Consider the following 23,104-nt stretch of genomic DNA (forward strand, 5'->3'; position numbering starts at 1 on the left):
GGGTGGCTGCGAGTCAGCTTCCGAAGGTCCTGCTTGACTTGCGAGTGCAGTGTGACCCGGATCAGATGCGCCGGGTAATTTGGAGTGATTACTTGGGTACTCCTTGTCCGTTGAGTGCTTACCGCTCTTTCACCCTACATTGACGCCGTCTATTCCCGATACTTCGCCGCATAGGATCCAGGAGGTCTCATTGACTGGTTGGGATGATATACCCATTGTAAGGTCTTCGACTATTTTGTGATCTAGCAATAGAAGCATTTCAAGCAGGATCTGGCTTACAACGAGTCTCTTAAGGAGTGAAAGAGCCATTATATGAAGCTGGACTTCCGAGTCAATCGTATTCTAACCTAGATATTTGGAGCCAAGGCCTAATTGTCAACAACGATCCAAGTCATTTCACATGGGAGAACAATAACTTTGCTTCGTGAAGGGTTCCATTGAACCTGTAAGATGGGATTGAACAAGGTCTTAAACATATACACAAACCTGTCGAAACAGGACACACTGCTTATTAGACCCTCAGTGTCGTAGTGAAGGATCTCTTCGGCAGTCTGTTTGCTTTTTTAATCAAGGGAGTACTTTCAAGCGCCTCACAAATGTCGACATGAGCGATGAGAGAACGGCGGCGCAACCACAGACTCGTCTTCTGAGCTGCCAATACCCCTTCGACTGAAGTACGGGGTACGTCTTGTCGACCACCGCTTCGATGTCGAACCAGGATAGCTTCTCATTTACGACTGCGCTCGTCCAGGAGGAAGCTGCACAAATTCGTGAACCTGCATCTAATTGCATCATTCACATCTCCATAACAATAGTTCAAAGCGAACAATGCGAATGCACCAAGGAAGTTGGGATAGCATTGGGTGGTTTTGACTAAAGATCCGATAACTAACGTAATCCACGGCCGAGTGACGAATACGACCGAGTGACGAGTTTTCGTCGCACCCATCAAAATACTCAAACCAACATTCAACAACGTGTTAGATTTTCATTATGCTCATACAAAATGCCCTTATCCCAAGAAAACCACATGCAAATGGCTATCTCTGCCTATAAAACGCAACAAATTAAATCAAAATTGAAAGCTGCTGAAGTATTTGGCGTATCTAAGGCTACCCTTCGCTGTCAGCTTAAAGGAACAAAACCACACGTAGAAACATGCACTAATAGCCATAAATTAATAGCTATTGAAGAGGAGGTCCTTATGAAGAGAGTGCTAGATGCAGATAAGCAAGGCTTTTCAATTTAGCCAGAGTTTCTGCGTGGAATGGCGCAGATTTTACTTCATGAATGCTCCCAAGATTCTACCGCAGTGCTTGGAGTCAACTGGGCCTATTCCTTTGTTAAATGCTGTCCTGAATTACGTGCAAGATATAATCAGAGAATTACATACCAGCATGCAAAGCAGGAGGATCCAAAAGTTATAAAACAGTAGTTTGAAACTGTACATGGAGCTATTCAGGAACATGGCATCCATAAAGACAATATCTGGAACTTTGATGAAACTAGCTTTGCAATAGGACTCTATATAACATCCAAGGTTATTACTGCAGTGGATCACAGTGAGAGACCCCATACAGTTATTCAAGGGAATTGTGAATGGGTTACAATCATTGAATGTGTGAGCTCAAAGGGGGTTTCTATACCACCAGTAGTTATCTTGAAGGGGAAGGAGCAACAGGCTACCTAGTATCAAGAACCAGTAGTTCCTCAAACCTAGTTAATTATAAAGAGTGACAATGGCTAGATAACTGATATAATAGGCCTTCGCTGGCTTAAGGAGGTGTTTGAGCCATACTTATGGCAGAGTTCAACTGGTGTAAAGAGATTGCTTATTCTTAATAGCCATTCTAGCCACCAGACTGCAGAATTTGATGCTTTCTGCAAGGAAAATGCAATCATTTGCCTTTGCATGCCACCTTATACTTCCCACCTTCTACAGCCACTGGATGTTGGCGTTTTTGGCCTGCTAAAACGCGCATATGGGAAGTTAGTTGAAGGAATGATGGTTGCGGGAAATAACCATATTAACAAAGAAGACTTTCTGCACCTATATCCGCCTGCGCGTGAAAAAGTCTTTAATTAAAAGAATATATGTAGTGGCTTTGCAGGTGCTGATCTTAAACCATTTAATCAGGACTAAGTGCTTGAAAAGATTACTTTTTAACTTCATACACCAACACCACTACTTCTTGTTGAAGGCTCAATCTCTTCTGCTTTCTAAACACCTCAGAATCCTCGGCAGCTAGATCACAAGGTCCGTAGCCTGCAGAGAAGTCTTCAGAAAAGGAAGCTTTCTAGCAGCCTAGTATCACATATTCAACATCTTGAAAAGGCAGCTCAAATGGCGATGAATATGAACCTTCTTCTGCAACAAAAAATTAAGGTTCTACGGGCTGAAAATGAGCGGAAGATCAGAAAGAAGGCAAGAAGGCGTGCTAATCTAGGTGATGATATCCTTTTATCTGTACAGGAAGGTCAAAATTGCGTTCAGCAGCTTGATATACCACGGAATGAGCAGGTTAATGAGTCTGCACCTGCCCCTCGCCAGCGAGCTCCACCGCGCTGTAGTGGCTGTTGGTCCATTGGACATATAATAAGAACTTGTCCTAATAAATAGCTTTTTAATTAATTACTATATAATCTAATTTAATTATATTTTGCTGTTGGAAAGCTTCAGAAACAGTATGGGTGCGACGAAAACTCGTCACTCGGTCGTATTCGTCACTCGGCCGTGGATTACGTTATTTACTGTGCCTACCCGCGCTATCCATTTTGGGACTAGCGCCATATCTCCGAATTCTTCCATCTGCAACTCCGACTCTTGCTGGATTATCGCTACAAAAAAAGAACCGGACAGGTGGATTGCTACAGTTTACAGTTTCCACAACCCGGGGAGTTTATTTTGCAAAGACAATGGCATCTTTGACATCCGCCCGAGCGGCCAGGACCACTCTTTGCTCTGCATGTCGCTTCGCTTGTCCCAGCACGACCGTTGGACCTGCTACAGTCATCGCCAGGCGCGGACTGTCGACAGCAACTGAGCAAGCACCAGCCGACATTGCCGATAAGCCGCGATGGTCCTATACCCCTCCAAGCGCAAAGGCTCCGTTTAGTCTCCGATTCGACTCCAAGAGACGAGAATTTCCCGTCAATTCGGACCCGAAAACTCTCGACCAATTCTACATTCGCATGCTGGGCGCCGATGGCGACAAGGTTCTCTCGGAGGAGGTAAAGTGGCTGGCTGTGACACATAAGAGCTTCGATCAGGGACGGAGAGGCTTCAATGATCGTTTGGCCTTCCTAGGTGCGCATACTGGATTCCCATCCGTCGGGTGAGACGGTAGTTCGCAGGAGACTAATTCTGCTGTTGCAATAGGGAAACGGATCGTTCAATTACAGGCCTCTCTGGCTTTAGTGCAGAACCCCGGAAATGCCAGCAGCTCTTCCACTCCAGATTCCTTCGGTCGCGAACCCTTTGCCCACCCGGCCTTGGACGGCCTGAAGAACCTCTCACCTAGCACGAAGAGCTTCCTCACAAGCAAGCCGAAGCTCGCAGAGCTCGCGCAGAAGTACGAGTTACAGAAGGTCCTGAGGTGGAGTCCTCGAAAGGTGAGATTGGCGTCTCTTACACTTTTTGCTCATACTCGCCCTTCCGAGTAATTGACCGCGTACCTGCTGACACGGGCTATTTCTTCCAGCCAAACAACCTCGCCAGCTCTGGAATGGAACTCGTGCTTGCCCATACCATGTATGCAATTATCGGTGCTATTGCCCTCGAGAAGGGCGGACACGTCGCCAACAAGGTGGCACGAGAGCGGGTATTAGAACCTCTGGGTCTTAAGACGACAGCTTAAAATCGGGATTTCGTTACTGGGAAATGGCCGCAGGAGCATTATCAGGGCGTTGTTTCCTTTTGTTTTCCTTTCTGTCTCCGTCTCGGATGTTCCTTGAATGTGTTGGGGGCTCTTTTTCTTCGACCGTATATGTACTTTTATTACGACTTGTGCTATATCACTGCAAATACCAGAGCTCTTCGTTCTCGAATATACTTCGTTATACGAAAGAACCAAGGAACCATCAAGATCGATTAAAAATGCAAGGAATGTACGGTTCCTCTGACGCCGCCCGAGTAACAGTAAGGAAAATACCCGGCCAGCTCTTATGGAACCCTCATTACGATTCTAGTCTTCGCACCTCTGTATCGCAAGTCAACCATGGAGGCCTGCAGACCATTGTGAACAAAATGTTACAATGGCCGCAGAAATCACACGAAGCAATTTGTGCTGCCTTGCACTGTCTATTGGGAGCGTAGAGAAGAAAAAGGAAAAGAGAAAAAAGAAAACTTCGAAGAAGCGAAATATAAACCCTTTCCCCGGGAGGGCCGCTAAGCTTCTTCGGGACTTGGCGTGGGGCTGAGATTTGGGTTCCTGAAAATTAAGGTGTTGACGGGCTGGACTACGACCCCAAATGGGCATCATCTTTGTCTTGCATCGATCTCCTGGCCTGGCTTTCCCTCGAATCCTGCTATTATCAGGTTCATTGTTCTGCTTGGCTGGTCCGTTATAGCTTTAGACCTTTGAAAGCGTACTCTTGCCGAATCTTGACCCCTGAGAGCAGAATGTGGCATATTGGACTCGCTGGCCTATTCAGTTGAAACCCGCTCCCACTGATTTCCTGACACAATCGGCATACATACTATCGCCTAACCACCACCCTCTTTGCCTGCACAATGGCGTCCGCTGTATTCTTCTTGGACCTGAAGGGCAAGGTGAGCAATGCGCCTTAGTATCCTTATTTCTCGACAGGCCTGGAACGCGCAAAACTGACCGCTTGAGTAGACCCTTTTAGCCCGCAACTACCGTGGAGACATTCCCATGTCCGCAGTCGAGAAGTTCCCCATCCTCCTTAACGAAGCCGAAGAAGAAAGCTCCGCCGTCCCTCCGTGTTTCTCCCATGAAGGAATCAATGTATGTGAGACCCATGCGAACCTGCACTGCCTAGCCTTCGGAGCTTTCCCCGCTCCCCGCAACGCACCCCCTCCCCTATTCGAACCAGCGACTTTGGCTCGAGGACATACAGGGAGTGTCGGATATGGCTGTGTTATTTCTCTGTGATCGTCTAGTGAAAAAGTGCTGAGACATGGTGGCTTCGCTCTAGTACCTCTACATCCGTCACAGCAATCTCTACATCCTCGCCCTAACCAAGAGAAATACCAATGCTACCGAGATCCTCCTCTTCCTCCACAAGATCGTGGAAGTCTTTACAGAATATTTCAAGGTCCTGGAGGAAGAGAGTATTCGCGACAACTTCGTCATCATTTACGAGCTGCTGGACGAGATGATGGACTTTGGCTACCCGCAGACAACAGAGAGCAAGATCCTGCAAGAGTGAGTGGCTGTGGCCAGCCGTTGTGGATTGCACAGGACCAGAGACTGATTATATGCCGTTCCTCACCTCAGATATATAACACAAGAGTCACACAAGCTCGAGATTCAAGCCCGACCGCCTATCGCCGTCACAAATGCCGTCTCCTGGCGAAGCGAGGGCATTCGCTATCGCAAGAACGAAGTCTTCCTTGATGTTGTTGAATCCCTCAATCTCCTGGTATCGGCGTCTGGAAACGTATTGCGCTCGGAGATCCTGGGTGCTATCAAGATGAAGTGTTACCTGAGCGGTATGCCAGAGCTGCGGTTAGGTCTCAACGACAAGGTCATGTTCGAAACGACTGGCCGCGCTACACGAGGAAAGGCGGTCGAAATGGAGGACGTCAAATTCCATCAGTGCGTCCGACTTTCCAGATTCGAGAACGACCGGACTATCAGCTTTATTCCGCCGGATGGAGAGTTCGAGCTTATGAGCTACCGTCTCAACACGCAGGTCAAGCCTCTAATCTGGGTAGAGTGTCTGGTCGAATCACATTCGGGCTCCCGAATGGAATATATGTTGAAGGTAAGGGGTTCCTCAGAAATCAAAAAGCCCTATAGTAGCATTGGACTGACTCCCTTCGAAAGGCCAAAGCACAATTCAAGCGTCGCAGCACTGCAAACAATGTAGAAATTCTTGTCCCTGTCCCAGAAGACGCAGACTCTCCCCGGTTCCGCACCAACATCGGAAGCGTCCACTACGCGCCCGAAAAATCAGCGATCATCTGGAAGATCAAGCAATTCGGTGGAGGGAAGGAGTTCCTCATGCGCGCCGAACTTGGCCTGCCATCCGTCAAGGGCGACGACGAGCACGGCGGAGGCATGACCGGAGGCTTCGGAGGCAGCATGGGCGGCACCGGGCAAGGTAAAGCCAAGCGGCCCATCAACGTCAAGTTCGAAATTCCCTACTTCACCACTAGTGGTATCCAAGTGCGGTACCTGAAGATCACAGAGCCCAAGGTATGTCCGCTTGATTTGGCACCCCGTTGGTTGGAGATCAAATGCTGATCTGATCTTTTGTTGCAGTTGCAATACCCCTCCCTTCCTTGGGTTCGATACATTACGCAGTCTGGCGATATCGCTGTCCGTATGCCCGATGTACAATGATTTCAAGCGTCGTGTTAGCTCAAATAGACTTTTTTCTTTCTTTTCTGTCCCAGGCCAAGTTGTCGGGTGGCAGGTAGAGCCTGTCCCCAGTGTACAGCTGCTGCACCCTCAATAATGATTATACTCCGAACTATTTTATTTACCCACCTCTAAAACAGCAGGTGTCAGATGATGTTCAAGCCTATTTGAGCATGAGCTCGTGTGACCGTATGCTGAGCATTCGACTGGTCTCATCTGGAGGCTAAAGAGAAAAGGTGTACCAATATGCAAACAATGTCCGACGATAGATGTGATTTAAATTCGAGGAACATTGGCAATTGTTCTTACGAAAGAAATGCCACGATTTGGGTATCTTATACAGAAAAGAAAACGCATCACTCTCAACCGGAACGCCGTCATCCCAGTTCTTTTGGGCATACCAGGTGTAGCTGTATTGTTCGCTTTGCAGCGCGTAGGCCGGAGCCAGATTTAGGGCTGATCACCGTTTTCCGTATCAGAAGCTACAGACCTACTCTGGCTGTGTGCGGATTGAGCGTGCTAGCTCAAGCAGCGACACCATTGGCCATCCTCGCTTCTGGAGAGTCCGATGCTGGGAGCGGGAACCCATCCCCGTAGCCTGCCGCCGCCGCTTTGGAGAAGCCTTCCCGGGCCAACATGGTATTCAGGACGGCGCAGTTGTACGCTGCTTCGCCTGGCGGGACAACCATGAAGATATAAGTATTGTCAGTGAAGCGGCCGAGAAAGACGTTGAACTGCGGGGTCTTGGTGTGCATGACCAGAAAACCGGCTGTGGCTGGTGTTGTGTGCGTATTACGGGCAGCGCAGTGCTTGAAAGCCTTCATGATATTTGAGAGGCGCTCGTGCCGATCATAGATGGGATTCATGTCACCGATCTCGGATGAGACAGAGGTCACGGTTAGGAAGGTCGAGCGCTCGAAGAGGATGACCTCCTCCGCATCGATTCTCTTCGCGAACGCGGTGAGAAACCGTTCGATAACGGTTAGGTTCGGGATGAGCTTGTGGACGATCCCTGCCCATGCCTTGTAGAGAGACTGGTCCCAGATGCTGCTGCCAAAGGTATCGATTGCGAACTGTTCCGAGCGGCTCCGGATCAGCGCCGAGCGTTCCTCGTAGATTCGCTGGCGGTGCTCGGCCTGGATGAGGTCCATCTTGTGTACTAGGCAGAAAACGTGTGCATTGGGACTGTACTCTTTCAGGGCACCGATGATGGCGTTGTATGTGTCGAGGTCGCGTTCGACCTCCCGCGATTCAATGTCGAACACATAAATCAGGACCGCGACGTCGGAGAAGATATTCCCTCGCTGCGAGGCGAGATAGGTCTCCATGAATGCATCTTGCCTGTTGACCCATTGACGTGCGCATTAGCCACCAGGCCAGCCTCTAAGAGAAACTAGGAAAGACAGTAAACTCACCCTCCACAATCCCAGAGATTCAGCGTGAGATTCCCCATGAACTTGACATGGCTGTGCTCCACATCAATGGTAGCCCCAAGCCGCCGTACATCCTTCGCGACATAGTTGCTGAATATGATGGAACGCATAGATGATTTCCCCGAACCACTCTTCCCCATCAACAGCACCTTTCTCTTCTTCTTACGTTGATCCATTCTTGATTCTTGGACTGTTCCGCTGCGCTGCACTAGGTTGGCACCAGTACCCCGCAATTTAGGGTATCGAGTTTGCTTGAAGAATGGGGAACGGCAGCGCTATCGTGTGGAGTGCAGGTTCTGCAGGTTCCTCATATACATATGTGCGACTGGATTTTGTGTACGGGATGAACAAGGCAATGGGTCTTGGGATTATTGGCTGATGGAGATGGGTGGATGGCCAGCCTCCGTCATTGCATCGGCGTCATTTCGTTTGGGTCAACGATGATCCGAGTTGGTCACGTGCACTTAAATTACAGAGAATAGAGAACAGCATAAGGTACAGTCTGCCTTGGGGCTTTACCGTCTAGCTTTCTCGATCAGAGAGATATACTTTGCTCCATTGGATCATTGAATCGGATTCCAATCACTAGTGGAGTGATGTAGATTCCCACCTACACAATTCACCTCCGCAGAGTGCCCATATAGGAGCGAGAGAAGAAAATCCTGGTGGATTCAAAGACAGACTGATGATGTCCTTTTCTCTGAACATCTCAAGAATTCTGAGCGCCTAACTGCTCATTGCAATGGTTCTTGAAGCATCCAATTCAGTTTCAATATGAAGACGGAGTAGGAAACCAGGCAAAGGCCGTAAAATCGTCAGTGCTTTTACCCATGTCCACCATGAAAAGAAAGGGTACACAGAACATAGTCATAACATGGTCAGAAATGTATCTAGACGAGAAGTAGAAATATATATAGGTAAGGTAGCTTCACCGAAGCTCATACGCACATAACAAAGTGCGTATGCACAAACAAGTCAGGGGGTGATAGGAAGACATATAGCATCTGGTCAGGTCATCAAGAAGTCGTCAAGGCTACGCAGTCATCAGGTGTGGAGACTAGAAGCTGGCGGGTGTGGGAAGGGTCGCAAATGTATGCTTGTGCTCAGAACACCGTGCCATCGGAGAGAATCATAATCGGAGGTTCTTTGGTGTTTGGTCGGGAGACCTCTGCTATTTCACGGCCGCCCTGTACAGAATCCGTTAGAAAATCAATTGCCAGGGGAGGCTTCAACTTCAAGGTACGTACCTTCCATGAGCCCGCTTCGAGCATCTGTGCAAGGGTCAATTGTTCATCGCCTCTCAATCCCAGTTGATTGTTCACCTCCATGAGAAGGTCATCCAAGAATCCGACCGTAACGGCACGCCATTCAACTACCACATCATCATCGGCCGCGAAAAGTGGGACTACCTCCACGTTTGGCTGGCCCTTGATCTGAGCGTTCTGTTTGTATGCTGCGATGCCGCGCTGGAGGTCGGCATCTTTGAGAGCCAACAACCCCATATCGATGAGGAGGCCGCCATTTCGATATTCAGGAAGTCCAGTGAGGAGGTCGCTGCCAGCGATGTGGATGTTTAGTAACTTTGCCATGGGTACCATGATTGAGTAGCAAAGCCATTGCGTAAGTTTGTGGAAGGGTACGATGCTTTCCCAAGGCTGTGCGGGAGGCGATTGGGGCATGCTTGAGCAGACCCAAGCATCTCCGAGACAAACCCCATCAACTTGGGTTCTCGAAGGCGGCCAAATTGATGCGAATCCATCCATAAGGACCGTCCACAATGTGGTGATGGGAACAATGGGTACAGACGAGGCAAGCGTAGACGGATGAGAAAGCAAGTAGTCTAGACGCACACAATGTTACCAGATAGTTCGCTCACGGGTATGAACAGCGGGAAAACTTACCAAGCATGTTCCCTGGCCGAGCGTCTACGCCAAAGAACTCCTGGTTGTTCAGGGCCTCAGACAGCCTCATCAGCAGTCCAGCGCGTCCTTCAAGCCCTGCTAGTTGATTATGTTCAGAATGCTGCATTCCTCTAGCCAATACCTCCACCGTGATCTTCTTTAGGCCAGCACCGTCGACCTGACATGGTTCCGTGGGATCACTACTGAACAAGCCGCTCTTGAACATCTCCAGAGTGGCTACCGCTAATCCCTCGCTCCGAGAATAAACCTTGCCAGATTCTTTTGATTTGTACGACCACTTCGTGCCTGCACCAGCATCGAGAAGGACGGAGACCACGAAAAGGTCGATCAGACGCCGTGTCCGTTCCTGCGCATCAATTGTGCTAGGCCAAGATTGAAGCAATTGATTCACACGGGGCCTCCCGCCAACGTCAAAATGCTGCCAGCGACCGTGGGGTGGAATGGACGCATAATCCGGCGCATAGTCCCTCTGGAGAAAGGTCAATGTTAGCTATGATCCAAGCACCAAAGGTTTAGAGGACGGAGAGAAGGCGCGTACTTTGATGATTGACACAATATATGAAGCTGTTGCCTTGAATTTGGTCATATCGACATCGAAGTGATTCAATCTGTTCTTCTTTGCCTTGTCGAAAATGATGCGAGACCGCTCACGGACAGCATGAATGCTTCGAAGGTAAGCCGCAGGGTCCAATGCCGGATCTGGGGGCCTGGCAATTGGAAGCTCTGGGATCGAAGCTGGCAGTCCGCTTCCTTTGTATCCGGGGGACCTCAACGATGCATTCGAGGTGCGAGCACTGTTGACAGAAGCGAAAGAATCCTGCTCATCTTTATCGCTCTGAATGGAGTTCTTTGAGTCCTTGCGCTTGAAGAGACCCATGGCGAAGGGAGGTACACGGGGTTGGTTGTCGATGGCCGATGAGGAAACCGGACAGTCGTCGTCTAGCGTCTCCAGAAGAGAGGAGCGAACACTGGTGGAAAGGAATTTAGACTGGAGAGTATCTAGAGAGAGGTTGATTTTCGAGAAAGTAAAAAGCGCAAGACAGATATCGGCCAAGTTTCACTGAAGGGGAAAGGAGACAGTGCACATCGAAAAGATAATGATCTGCGGCCGATACCTGGAGACACGGAGGAAGCGTTTGTTTTGAGAGCTTGTCGCTGGTTTGTCTGAGAGTTGGTGGACGAGTTGCGGCCCCTCGCTGTTTTTCCCCTAGGAACGAAAATTCAATTTCGAAAAAGTAACAGTAAATAAGCAGATATTATTAGTATGGGAATAGAGTTAATAATAATAATACTAATAAGATCAATTAAGGCACAGGAGGACCCGGGAAATATATATCAAATAAATACGGAGTACGGAGTAAAAATGATAATACTAGTAATAATCAAGCGGGGCTGGTGGGCGACTGGACCTTTTCTGAACGAGAATTTAGCGTGAATAAGGGGACTCGGAGAACTTTAGGTACGATATTGTTATTTTATCTAGTACCATTCAGGACTAGCACTTGTGAGCGTGCAATCACCATATTCGACCATGGGAGTTGGGACTTGGGAGGTGGACTGGTGGAGAGCTTTGCAATTTTGCAAAAGAGCAAAAGGTAGTAAGGCAGGAAGAAGAACTCCGGAGGCATCCAGCAGAGTTCAGGGAAGCTTGAGGGTAGTGTTCTTGATGATCAAACAGATCCTTTTCATTCATCTTTTTTACTTGACTGTCAACGGGAAGAGGGGTGATTTTTCTGCCCCGCGCAAGACCCAAGTTAAAGGTGCATGCTTAGGAGAAACTCAAAAGGATACAGAATCTTACGTTCGCGTTATTTTGTAGATAAAAGTTAAATTCAATCTTACTACCAGTCCGAAGTAGGCAGACTCCGATGTTGATATGATTGATGCATTTCTGACTCTGTTATTGTACTACAGTCGGGATAATCAACCCCGCGGGAAGTGTCACTACACTCCATTTTATTATGCTATTCACCTGCTACTTCTGAGTACGGAGTACCGGCCTAAAATAATGTGACTAGGTAGGTACTATGTAGTACTTATAACAACTATCTATGGCTTTGTACCAAATACCTAGTTTCACTCAGAGAAGGTACTGTACAAGTACAACAGAGTACTAGTAGTACAGTAAGTATTCATCGTAAGTATCCAGTGTCCACCTTATTAGGTTACTTTTACTACTTCCGCCATTAGTATCTCACTTTCTTTTACCCACAACAGTTTAGCGACAACTTCCAAGGGGGGTCGGTATGAGCACGGACAGCCAGGTGGACAAGGCCGACAAGAATGGTTTATCATTTATGGCACTTCTCCGTATTTGGACTCAGGAGTCATTCGCCATTCAAACCGGTCCGGATCATTCCTCTTCTCCCCTTCGCCCCAAGGGTGCGGAAAGCGGATCTAGATTTCTGGCCCGTCCGGATCCCTAGACTATTTTTCCAACACTTCCATTTTTGGTGGCTGGTGTGTTATCATCGCTACCATCTCGCACCCTATGCTTCTTAGTCTTGACACATGTCCTCAATAGTATATTCTGCAGACCTACATAATAATAACGACTTTCTACGCGAGAGACTGACTACTGAGAGACGAAAATGCCAATGTTATATGCGAATTGCAAGCCCCACAAATACTTGACGCCACTGGCTACCTGGCTACGGGCCAAGTAAGTCAATATTCACAACTCACATGCTGTTGGCTGGAAGCTACTTGCATCTCCCTTCTTATTCTTCTTGTTGCTATCATTACGGAGTATTGTCGACAAGAATAGCTCAAGTTTCCACTCGTTAGACTGGATGAGTGGCAAACAATTATAGCTTTGCGTTTACTTTGATCCTGATGATCATGCTTGGACTTAACGGCCGAAGCACACTGTTCAGCAGACCCACTGTGAGCTCAGATGGCGGGCCATAGCCTGTAGACTCTAGAGGACAGACTACAGAGTATAGCGGAATGTATTGTACCATTGACTTTGTATCTTATCTAGTTTATATGTTGTTTTCACAATGCTGGAATAGCTTGAATGCGGTGTTGCTCTCCTTGTAACCTTCTGGTTTATTAATAAGAATCCATCTGAGACCATGTACAAAGGCCACTGTGATATGTGATAAAGCGGTGGGCTTCTCGCTGGACTAACAGACTAACATAGATGGCTTATTCTTCGCTTTACGACCCTTTGGACGCCCTCTTTAAACATCAACGCACCGGCGTCAAGATTAGCGCGGGAGACACGATCCTGGCCATACTGCTGGGACTGCTGGGTTTCAAGTTTATTTGTCAATTATTCTCCAAGAGTTTCATTTTGGCTTCTGCCTCTGAGGGGTTGTTTTCGACTTGCATGTGCTTCTTAGCTCCTGCTTCTCCGTCGGCTCAGATTCACCCCTCAGAGGCTCAGCCCGTCAGAACCTTCCATATCAAATGGGTAAATTATCCGTCTTACTGCTGAGGGGTATCGAGTCCGAATGGACGGGCTTTATTTTAGTGTTTTGTGAAAAGGGGAGAACACCAAATTAACTTGCTCCAGTCTCGCGCCGTGTTCTTGTTTATGTCTGTTACCCCCGCCATTGATTGACCATAGTTCCATCTGCCATTGTTGACTAACGTTGCGAAGGTCCATCCTGAAAACATGAAACATGTTAGAACGATAGTTTGTCCTCTGCCAGGCACGGCTTTTCTGTCGTCGGCAACAATTGCGAACCTCCTCTCTATTAGCTGAGTCGATATGGAAGCATGTAAATGCTTCTGGACGCGGCAAAGCCGATATAATCATTAGTAATCATCTTGCGTGATTCATGCAGACCGAGTCTAATGTAGGAACATATGCCATGTCACACCCGGGTATCCATTCTAGTCTTAGTGCCGGAGATGTCCACTCTCTTTCAAACTGCTGGACGTACTCTGTAGTAGTTGGTGCATGGAACATGATAAAGTGGCAGACAGACAACTGGCAGCACAAGTCGTTCCCGGCTTTGCACCAATGTCTCCATGCAATTATTCTGTATTTCGTACCGAGTACTCTCTCAAAGATCTTCACAGTCTCAGAGAGTCACAGTAGCGTTCGCCTATTGCTTACCTGACAGCCAATGAGATGCCTCCTGAGAGGACAACTTAAGCTGTAAGTTGTAACTTGGTCCACTACTAGACCATTACAAACTCCGTGTACTGCTGATCCCGCACCGTACACTCCGTAGCAACTGAAAGTGGGACCTGGCCTGGTAAGCGTCTCCAGCGTCATCTGTCCTTCGGCCAGATCTGACTCTGATAGTCTCATTGTGTACCATGGTACCTGAGCTTTTAGGTTGGAACGCACCCTAAGTTGGGAATTGGGCACTCTGCAATGCCAAGGGGTCGACGATGAGGCCTTTCCTCTCACCTCGCTGGTGATCTGATCATAATCGCACTGTCCTAGTCAATGCCACTCAATAGTCTCTATGGCATGTCCTCTGCCCAGACATCCATGAAGGTATGACTGTACCATCATCTTGGTATGGCGTACTCCCTACAGCTCTCCACACCTCATCATCAAGCGATGCCCTAGGTCCAGGGTTTTGAGAGAACCTACCTAGGAAGCTTGGATGAGCATCCCTCGTGTCGCAAGTTGTTATTAATAATAGAGTAAATCGAAACTCTCTTGAAAGGCTTAAATCGAATCAGTTGCTATTCGCTAAGGTAGGGTCTGCTAATAGGTACTGCTGAGCCATGCATAAGGTAAGGTACCTAGGTAGTGGGCACCGGTAACTCTGGTACGGTATGGTAACACACTTGAAATGCCGAAGGACTACGGAGTAAGGTACGTTACTCCGTACTCCTTAGAAGGGAGCCTCCAGGTATTACACGTGATGATAGATCACGTGGTTACTTCATGAGCCACATTGACCGCTGCACAGCCACCTCAGCCGCCTCAGCCACAATTACGGGCATCTATCTACAGGGGGCAATTGACGGCGACTTTGAGGATGACAGTAGGTGACGGTTGAAAAATACGCTGTCTGCGAGGCAAATTCCTATTCACTTCGTGCTCAATCAGCTCACTCGGCCCTGGTGGCATTCGATGGTGAGATCAGATCATGGAACGCTCGCATCTACGTCTATCCTTCTCCTAATTCCGTGCCCTCCAGAGCTCCGCTTGCCATTCCTCTTCACAAAATCACAATGGACGACCTGAACGGGCTAAGTTGGACATCCAACTCTTCAACGAAAACTCAGAAGCCCCCGCCTCTGGGGTCCGGATTCTCGTTTCCCGCCGTGACGCGCAATAACATTTCTGGCCGTTCTACCCCCCTCTCTGCCACCGGCCCCTCTCACCCACCGTCCAAGTCGGCGACCCCGGACAGCGACAGCTTTGCGAACCTCGTATCCTTTGGTTCGTCAAATGCGAATAAGAAACTATCTCTCCTAGAGCAACAGAAGAGGCTGCAAGAAGAGCGCGCCAGAAAGGAAGCAGAGAATAGGTCCAAATTTGAATCACAATACGGGGGACAAAATGCTCGGTTCTGGGATAATCTGGAAAAAACCGGGAGCAAGAATCCCTTTGCATCGACGCCAAGTCCTGTACCGCAACGAGCTCCCTCCGCCGATGAGGATGATCTTCTTGCTGCTTTCGACGCCTCTGCGCCTGTAGATGCTTCGACGAACTTCCCGATCCCGAGCCCGAGCCCCTCGCCGCAGATCGCGCAGAGCGCCTCTACCGCGGCGGCGCAGCTGCACCAGACCGCTGGAATGTCGTTCAACGAGGTCGACGATGATCCATTTGGCCTCAATCAGCTAAAGCCGAAGCCAACAGCAACCCCGCAGCCCGCTCAGACCGACGACGATGACTTCCTTGGCTTGCTGGGAAAGCCAGTTTCTGAAGTCTCTCGCCCCGCACCCGAGCCGTCGCCGAAACCCTCATCTCCGGCCATCCATGAGCATCATGCGCCTTCCCCCAAGCCGTCCAATGGTGTTGATCGGGCGATTGCAGAGCTTGTAGACATGGGCTTTCCCGCAGACAAGGCCAGCCAGGCACTGCGGGCAACGGAGTCTGGAACCGACGTCCAAGCCGCTGTGAGTTTGCTTCTGACACAGGCGCATGAAGAAGCTCGTCAGAAAACGAAAAGTAGGACACCAGCCGTCGATCGTGATTTCGACCATCAAGAACGCAGCAGAGAGCGGAGCTCAAGACAAGACCGTGATATTTCTTCCTGGATGAGAGAAGAGCAGTCGAAAAGCCGTGCTAGCACTCGGTCCCCAGCATCAACAAGCAAAGATCCGTCACAAATCGCCGCTACTTTTGGTAACAATTTCTTGAAGACTGCGAATTCATTGTGGAAACAGGGGAGCAAAAAGGTTCAGCAGGTCGTTAATGAGCTCAACTCAGATCATGATCAGTCACAGCCTCGGTGGCTGAAAGAAGCTTCGGCCCGTCAGGAGCCTTGGTCGCAGCCTACTGACAACGACCGGGCTACTGAAACCTCGCACAGGAAGCCCGAGCTTCTAACAGATGAGGCTCTTCTCCTTGAACCTGGTGTTGCTCCCCGGCCGTCTCGTAACCAATCTCAAGTCAGCGAAAGGCCCTCGCAGCGAACGCATAGCAATGGATTACGGAGCCAACAGTCCCCAGCTGGAGAGGCACGTACCTCGCAACCCGCTTTCATGCAGCAGCAGTTGAGAAGCGAATCATTGAATCCCAAGTCTCGTGTGTCCAAAAACCTGGTTGAAGAGCAGACGGCGCAAGCGTATGTTAGCCCTGCTAGGAGAAGACGGCCTGCTGCACAACCATCCGCTCCTGAAGCCAATGTGGATTTATTCGATTCTTCTGCACAAACACCGCCAGCCAACCGATCGCGGCCCACTCCACCCCCAGCACAATCCTCAAAGCCACCTGCACCGTCAAGACCTCTTCCTGTTCGGCCGAAGGCTCCTGCCCGAGTCGTTCCACAGCTGTCACAGGAAAGTCTCATGTCCACTCACCGGCATCGTGAGAAAGGTACAGAGGCATACAGAAGAGGTGACTATGCCGCAGCTCACGATGCCTTCACCTCTGCCCTCACTATGCTCCCTGATAAGCATCCCATCACCATCGTCATTCGCAGTAACCGTGCAATGACAGCCTTGAAGGTCGGGGAGCCGAAAGTGGCCATCAGTGATGCGGACGCCATCTTGGAGCTGATTGGCCCTTCAAAGGGAGAAGCCGAGACCATTGATCTCGCTAACGGTGAAACGGCAAAGCCAATGAAAGATTTTTATGGCAAAGCCTTGATGCGCAAGGCCGAAGCTTTGGAGCAATTGGAACGCTGGGCTGATGCCGCTCAGGCATGGAGACAGGCGGTCGAGAACGGCCATGGTGGAAGTACTAGTATCCAAGGCCGGAACAGATGCGAAAAAGCTGCTGGTATCAGCAAACCCGCACAGAAACCTCCCGCGCCGGCGAAACGGCCGCCAGCACCCGCTCCGAAGAAGCCGTCGGCTTTGGACGACCTCCAAGGTGGCTCGCCGTCGACGGGCGGATCCTCCGAGGCTGTCAGCCGTTTGCGAGCGGCCAACCAGGCAGCCGAGCGCGCGGACGAGGAGAAATTTGCCCTCGGTGAGAGTGTCGATGCACGGCTAAACGCCTGGAAGGGCGGGAAGCAGGACAACCTTCGCGCGCTGCTCGCTAGCCTGGACACAGTCCTGTGGCCTGAAGCAGGCTGGAAGAAGGTCAACATGTCAGAACTTATTCTGCCGAATAAAGTCAAGGTGCAGTACATGAAGGGGATTGCCAAAGTGCATCCTGACAAGGTATGTTGTCTTTTGCGGCATTGATGAAGAGACCACAGCTAAGACGAGTCAGATTCCTACCAACGCCACGACCGAGCAGCGTATGATCGCAGGGGCAGTTTTTGGTGTCCTGAACGAAGCCTGGGACAAGTTCAAGGCAGAGAACAACCTTTAAGGCATCTCCATCCATCATTAGGAAAATTTGAGATGCTCCAGGATGCATGTCTCATGTCTGGTCCTACGATGCTGTGGTTCTGTCCATCTTTACATCACTCAACACTTTAAGCCCGTTTCCTCATTCATACCATATCTCGAATGCATTGGCATATTCTGGTTGAACATCTTAGCTCTTGCGCTGCGCCCACAAGGTACAATGCTCTTATGCACTGGTTGTCATTGTATATATACATTCCCAGATCCCCCAAGTTTTATGGCGTACGTGAATTCAGGATCTTGAGGTGCCTGATTATTCATCTTGTATTCCAAGCGTTTAGATTATATTACAATAGCGACAATTCCCATCTATGATTGGGTTTCCTGGGGTTGCGCAGGGACGTCTTCCGACTTTTGCGCCTCTTCCTGCACCTCCTTCTCCTTCGCTTCCCTTTTTAATTGCTTTTTGCCTTTCGGTTTTCCTGCGTCCGGTGAGCCCCCGGTCTTCTGAGCCGGCCAGGTCTGTCGACACCTTTGCTCGTCTTCCTCTGTCCATTCGCGGGGTAGAATAGCAAAGACGAGATACGATGTGTGCGTTTTCAGGTCCGGTTCGGTGCGATGGACCAGGCGGCCAAGATCGTACGATGGGGTTGATGATGGAGCTGCGGTCGTGTCCGAATGCTGCGGTATGTCTTGTAGGGATTTCTCTTCGACCTCTGTCTTTTCTGACTTGGTCGCTGCTGGTTTGTCGGAGGCGGTGCCTTCATCGTCGCTCTCCTGGAGGAGAGACTCGCGGAATCTTTTCGAGTGTTCTTCGACGGCGCGCATCTTTGCGACGGCTTCGTCCACCGACTTGGGGAAGACGGTGGCGCCCCGGACACCTTCGCAGTCTAATCCGGTTCGTTCGCGTTTGACATCAATCCGGTGGTGATTCACCTCGACCATTGATATCGAGAGCCAAGAATACTCGCGAAGTGTGGTGATCGTCCGTTGCACTTGCTCGATACAAGGGGAGAACGTGCATATATATACGGGCGAGGAGGGATCGAGAGGCGATTCCGCTCCCGAAGGGGGCCTGCGAACGAGATGCTTGAGCGCAAGCCATGGCGCCGGCAGATCGAGGAAGATCGCATTGGCTTTGGGCGATTTGCCAGTTTTCGGGTCCCCGAGGAGAAATCCATCTTCGTAAACATCGCGATGCGTCACCTCGACCAGTCCGTCCAGGCCGTGGTCGTGGATCTCTTCCCGGACTCGTTGTGCGCGCTGTGCGTGGAACTCGAAACTGCAGACCTTGCCTAGCCTTCTTTTCTTAGCTGCGGGTGCCTCGGAGGGGTATCCGTTGAAGACTGCGCGGACGGATGCATGTGTGAATGAGCCGCTCCCAGCTCCGGCTTCGATAATTGTGCTCCCGGGGCGAACGCAGAGCCGGTGCAGAATGTAGCTGTAGTCTGGTGTGTAGACAACCTGGGTCCGATGCGGGAGCGACGCGGTCCATAACTCCGGTGTAGGGTATAGAAGATGAAGGAACCCGCTGGCCGCCGCGCGGGGGGTGCCAGGAGAAGATTGCGCCTCCTCCTTGTTCGATGTCGGGGTGTCCAAGTCATCCGCTTTGCGCTTCTTGGACGACTGATTCTTGCGACCACGGGACCCTGTGTCTACTACGGAGGCGACAATTTGCGATCCCCATGGTTGGTCAATAAGCGTGCTGTGCGGAAATGACCCGAAACGAGTGTTGGTGACTTTCCCCTCCTTGTAACCCTGGTTTTCGTCGTCTTCTAGTTTGAGTATAGTCGGGATGGTCTGGTCTCTGCGGAGATGAAGTAAAGCAAGGTCGCCCAATTCGGACCGAAGGCGGTGGTTGAGGAAGGGGGAGCCCATTGCGACTGCCTGCAATCGCAGAGGAGCGGCGATGAGGGTAAGGAGGTCGTTGAGAAAAGAATCTAGACCGATATATCTCTATCCTGGAGCAATCCGTCACTCATCTTTAAACTATTGTACTACAGCGGCGACAAGCTTTGGAGAATCTCCGATGCGTCTAGACCCGAAACAGCTTATTCTCGGGGCTTAGGGCTCAGGGCTAGATGTCAGGGCGACCAACTGCTGGTTCCTGCTGGGCTCCGATTGGCTGCATGCCTTGGACCTATCCGTTCGGATTCCAACCTCAGGCTCCCAGGCCTCCATGAGTCACCCAGTTAGGTACGGAGTAGTTACACATTATTGCTCAACCCCTCCCCCTCGTTTTAAGGTAGTCGTACCAAATCTCCGTCTTCCTCTTCTTCCCTCTGTCCTTGATGCCCATATCCTTCTCTCGTATCTCACTCTCGGTCTCCTCTTTTGCAAATCCCTCAAAGGCCCGGTTGTCGCTCCTTTCTTCTCTGTTGATTTTTTCTAGATCAATGGCCACCGCGCGCCAGCAGCCGCCATGGCGGCAACCGACAGAGTATTCCGAGGCCAAATCTCGCTTACCACCTCTGAAGATTTGGAATTCGTTGACGCGGTCTAAGAATCCATTCATCCCTATTGACCCTGAAGGCAAGAAGGTGACCTGGTATGCTTGTGGGCCGACTGTCTATGATGATGCACATTTGGGCCATGCCAGGAACTATGTCAGCACCGATATCATTCGGCGTATCATGCGCGACTACTTTCATTTCGATGTGAAGTTTATCATGAATATTACGGATGTCGATGACAAGGTGTGCAAGGCTTTACCTGTACCATTGGTCGCTTTGGCAATTGTGCTGACGCAGTGGCATCTAGATCATCCTCCGAGCGCGCCAGCAGCATCTCTTCAACGAATTCGTCTCTGCCCACCCTACAATCGCTGCCGAAGTCCTGGACATTGCGCGAAACGCATATACCGCCTATTTGAAGAAGAACCTTCCGTTACTGAACCTCGAACTGCCCCCGGCGCAGTATCAAGAGGAGGTGGAGAAGGTCTACGCGACTGTGTTGAATGGTGGACCCTTACCCGGTAATGAGAAGGCAGGTGATGACGAGGCAAAGGTTAAGATGCACATCAAGACGGTGGCATCAGCTGCGAAGGTGATCGCGCAGGCGGAAGGCCTCGACCAGGCTACTACCCCCAAGGGCTTCGCCGAGTCCTTCTACACAAATGCTCAGGACCTTCTCCTCCCATATCTGGATTCGCTCAAGGCGTCCTCGATCAATGCGGACGATCATTCTATTTTCACGAAGTTGACGAAGAAGTACGAGGAGAGGTTTATGAAGGACATGCGCGATCTCAACGTCCTTGATCCCGACGAGTTGACTAGGGTCACCGAGTATGGTGCTGAGATTGCGGACTTTGTGGAGAAGATCGTAGAGAACAAGTTTGGCTACGTTACGGACGACGGTTCGGTATACTTCGATATTACTGCTTTCGAGAATGCCGGACACCCCTATGCCCGGCTTGAGCCCTGGAGCCGGTCCGATAACAAGCTGCTCGCGGAGGGAGAAGGCGCATTGACCAAGAAGACGACCGAGAAGCGTTCAGCTTCCGACTTTGCTCTTTGGAAGGCGTCGAAGCCGGGTGAGCCCAGTTGGACGAGCTCCTGGGGTCGGGGCAGGCCGGGTTGGCACATTGAATGCTCTGCGATGGCTTCGGCTAAGCTTGGCAAACAGATGGATATCCATTCGGGAGGCGTTGATCTAGCGTTCCCCCACCATGACAACGAGCTGGCGCAGAGTGAGGCTTATTGGACCCATGGCCACTCACACACTGATCAATGGGTGAACTATTTCTTGCATATGGGTCATCTATCGATTCAAGGGTCAAAGATGTCGAAGTCGCTTAAGAACTTCACAACAATCCGAGAGGCACTGGAGAGGAAGGAGTGGACACCGCGCAGTCTCAGAATTGTCTTCTTGCTCGGCGGGTGGAGGGACGGCGTTGAAATCACAGAGGAACTCGTCAGTGCTGGAAATTCTTGGGAGGACAAAGTCAACAATTTCTTCATCAAGATGAAGGATCCTGCGACGCTATCAGGCCAGACGTCGGGCTCCGACACCACTCTCCCTGCCGCTCTGGAGGCCGCGAAGAAGGCTACTTTCGATCATCTCTGCGACTCTTTCAATACGCAGGGAGCGATGTCGGCGATTTCAGAGCTGATCTCAAAATACAACGGCGCCGACAAGTCTACACTCAATCCCAAGGACGTCGAGGCTGTCGCGCGGTGGGTGACCTCGATGGTCAATATCTTCGGTTTGAATGGCAGCGCAACCGCCGACAGCACGGAAATTGGCTGGTCGGGTATTGATGTACCTGAAGAAGCCAAGCCTTTCCTGTATCCGCTCTCCAGCATGCGTGACTCGCTCCGCCAGGCTGCGCGGGCTAAGGAGGGAGTTACCCCGGAGACTGTTGCGGAGATTGTGAGCAAGGGAGAAGTGCCAGACCTGGACCTGACTGAATCCGCAAAAGCTTATGCTGAACTTCTTTCGAACTTCCGCACTAAGGTGTCTTCTATCCAGCCATCTGAGTCGCTGGGCAAGGAGATCCTGGCACTCTGCGATCGCGTTCGCGACATCGACCTGTTCGATCTCGGCATCTACCTTGAAGACCGGGAGAACCTTCCAGCCTTGGTCCGTCCTGTTACCCGAGAGCTGATCCAGGCTCGGGAGGAAAAGGCAGCGCGGGCGCGCCAGAAGCAGATTGAAAAGGAAAACAAGGAGAAGGAAGCCCTCAAGAAACTGGAGAAGGGCAAAGTGAACCACCTGGAGATGTTCCGGACCAACGAGTACAGCGCCTGGGATGAAGAGGGTATCCCTACTCGCGATGCTGCAGGCGAGGAGATTACGAAGAGTCGTGCGAAGAAACTTCGAAAGGACTGGGAGAGACAGAAGAAGCTACATGAGACTTGGCTGGCCAGTCAAATGGGCGCCAAATAGGGGGAGGATGTGTCATAAAACAGTCTTTCGGATGTATCTATGCATTATAATGGCGTTCTTGGTTCGCCGTCTGGCAGACCCTTTCGGTCAATATCTATATCTACACTATCCCTGATGATCGTTATAGCAATCAAGCCAAGTCATTGGAAATATGGATCCTCTAGCTTCGTACCATTGCTGCATGAAGCGGGTTATGCAGGTTGTACACCGCACAAAATCCCCGGATCACATGCTGAGAGCTCAGGTGGTCCACTCAGTCACCAGACAGACCAACACCACGGGGTACAGAGTACTAGTACTACGTACCACCACTATTATTATTTGATCATCTCATCAAAAAGAAAAGTCTCTCTTGAAAGATCGAGATTAGCTGGCTCTGGGTCTACTCCAAAATCCACGTCCGAAACACCATCGGCCCATCTGGAGA

The 23,104-nt window shown here is 50.3% G+C and overlaps 7 protein-coding genes across 7 annotated transcripts, besides 1 other annotated feature; 4 read left to right on the plus strand and 3 right to left on the minus strand.

The window, feature by feature from the left end:
• The first annotated feature begins 1,006 nt into the window (after positions 1-1,006).
• Positions 1,007-2,533: a mobile genetic element.
• A 383-nt stretch (positions 2,534-2,916) lies between these two features.
• On the plus strand, positions 2,917-3,857 carry NFIA_077640 (mitochondrial 54S ribosomal protein mL57; the record flags this gene model as incomplete). The annotated part of the gene is made up of 3 exons (XM_001259720.1): positions 2,917-3,307; positions 3,380-3,612; positions 3,702-3,857. 3 exons carry the CDS (start codon positions 2,917-2,919, stop codon positions 3,855-3,857), a joined length of 780 nt encoding a protein of 259 aa, XP_001259721.1.
• Positions 3,858-4,732: 875 nt separating this feature from the next.
• Positions 4,733-6,533, plus strand: NFIA_077650 (AP-1 complex subunit mu; the record flags this gene model as incomplete). The annotated part of the gene is made up of 7 exons (XM_001259721.1): positions 4,733-4,771; positions 4,842-4,970; positions 5,161-5,390; positions 5,463-5,952; positions 6,015-6,240; positions 6,298-6,386; positions 6,453-6,533. The coding sequence occupies 7 exons, from the start codon at positions 4,733-4,735 to the stop codon at positions 6,531-6,533; spliced, it is 1,284 nt and encodes a 427-aa protein (XP_001259722.1).
• Positions 6,534-7,075: 542 nt separating this feature from the next.
• NFIA_077660 (Rag GTPase GTR1) lies at positions 7,076-8,160 on the minus strand (the record flags this gene model as incomplete). Its single annotated transcript, XM_001259722.1, has 2 exons — positions 7,076-7,892; positions 7,967-8,160. The coding sequence occupies 2 exons, from the start codon at positions 8,158-8,160 to the stop codon at positions 7,076-7,078; spliced, it is 1,011 nt and encodes a 336-aa protein (XP_001259723.1).
• Positions 8,161-9,087: 927 nt separating this feature from the next.
• On the minus strand, positions 9,088-10,783 carry NFIA_077670 (URC4/urg3 family protein; the record flags this gene model as incomplete). The annotated part of the gene is made up of 4 exons (XM_001259723.1): positions 9,088-9,171; positions 9,232-9,824; positions 9,886-10,375; positions 10,445-10,783. The coding sequence occupies 4 exons, from the start codon at positions 10,781-10,783 to the stop codon at positions 9,088-9,090; spliced, it is 1,506 nt and encodes a 501-aa protein (XP_001259724.1).
• Positions 10,784-14,669: 3,886 nt separating this feature from the next.
• Positions 14,670-17,812, plus strand: NFIA_077680 (UBA/TS-N domain protein; the record flags this gene model as incomplete). Its single annotated transcript, XM_001259724.1, has 4 exons — positions 14,670-14,692; positions 14,749-14,864; positions 14,930-17,658; positions 17,711-17,812. 4 exons carry the CDS (start codon positions 14,670-14,672, stop codon positions 17,810-17,812), a joined length of 2,970 nt encoding a protein of 989 aa, XP_001259725.1.
• Positions 17,813-18,159: 347 nt separating this feature from the next.
• Positions 18,160-19,668, minus strand: trm61 (tRNA 1-methyladenosine methyltransferase subunit GCD14; the record flags this gene model as incomplete). The annotated part of the gene is made up of 1 exon (XM_001259725.1): positions 18,160-19,668. One exon carries the CDS (start codon positions 19,666-19,668, stop codon positions 18,160-18,162), a length of 1,509 nt encoding a protein of 502 aa, XP_001259726.1.
• Positions 19,669-20,186: 518 nt separating this feature from the next.
• Positions 20,187-22,677, plus strand: NFIA_077700 (cysteine--tRNA ligase; the record flags this gene model as incomplete). The annotated part of the gene is made up of 2 exons (XM_001259726.1): positions 20,187-20,486; positions 20,551-22,677. 2 exons carry the CDS (start codon positions 20,187-20,189, stop codon positions 22,675-22,677), a joined length of 2,427 nt encoding a protein of 808 aa, XP_001259727.1.
• Between the last annotated feature and the right edge of the window lie 427 nt (positions 22,678-23,104).

Source organism: Aspergillus fischeri, genomic scaffold (genome assembly GCF_000149645.3).
Source record: "Aspergillus fischeri NRRL 181 1099437636264 genomic scaffold, whole genome shotgun sequence".
NCBI classification, from domain to species: domain Eukaryota; kingdom Fungi; phylum Ascomycota; class Eurotiomycetes; order Eurotiales; family Aspergillaceae; genus Aspergillus; species Aspergillus fischeri.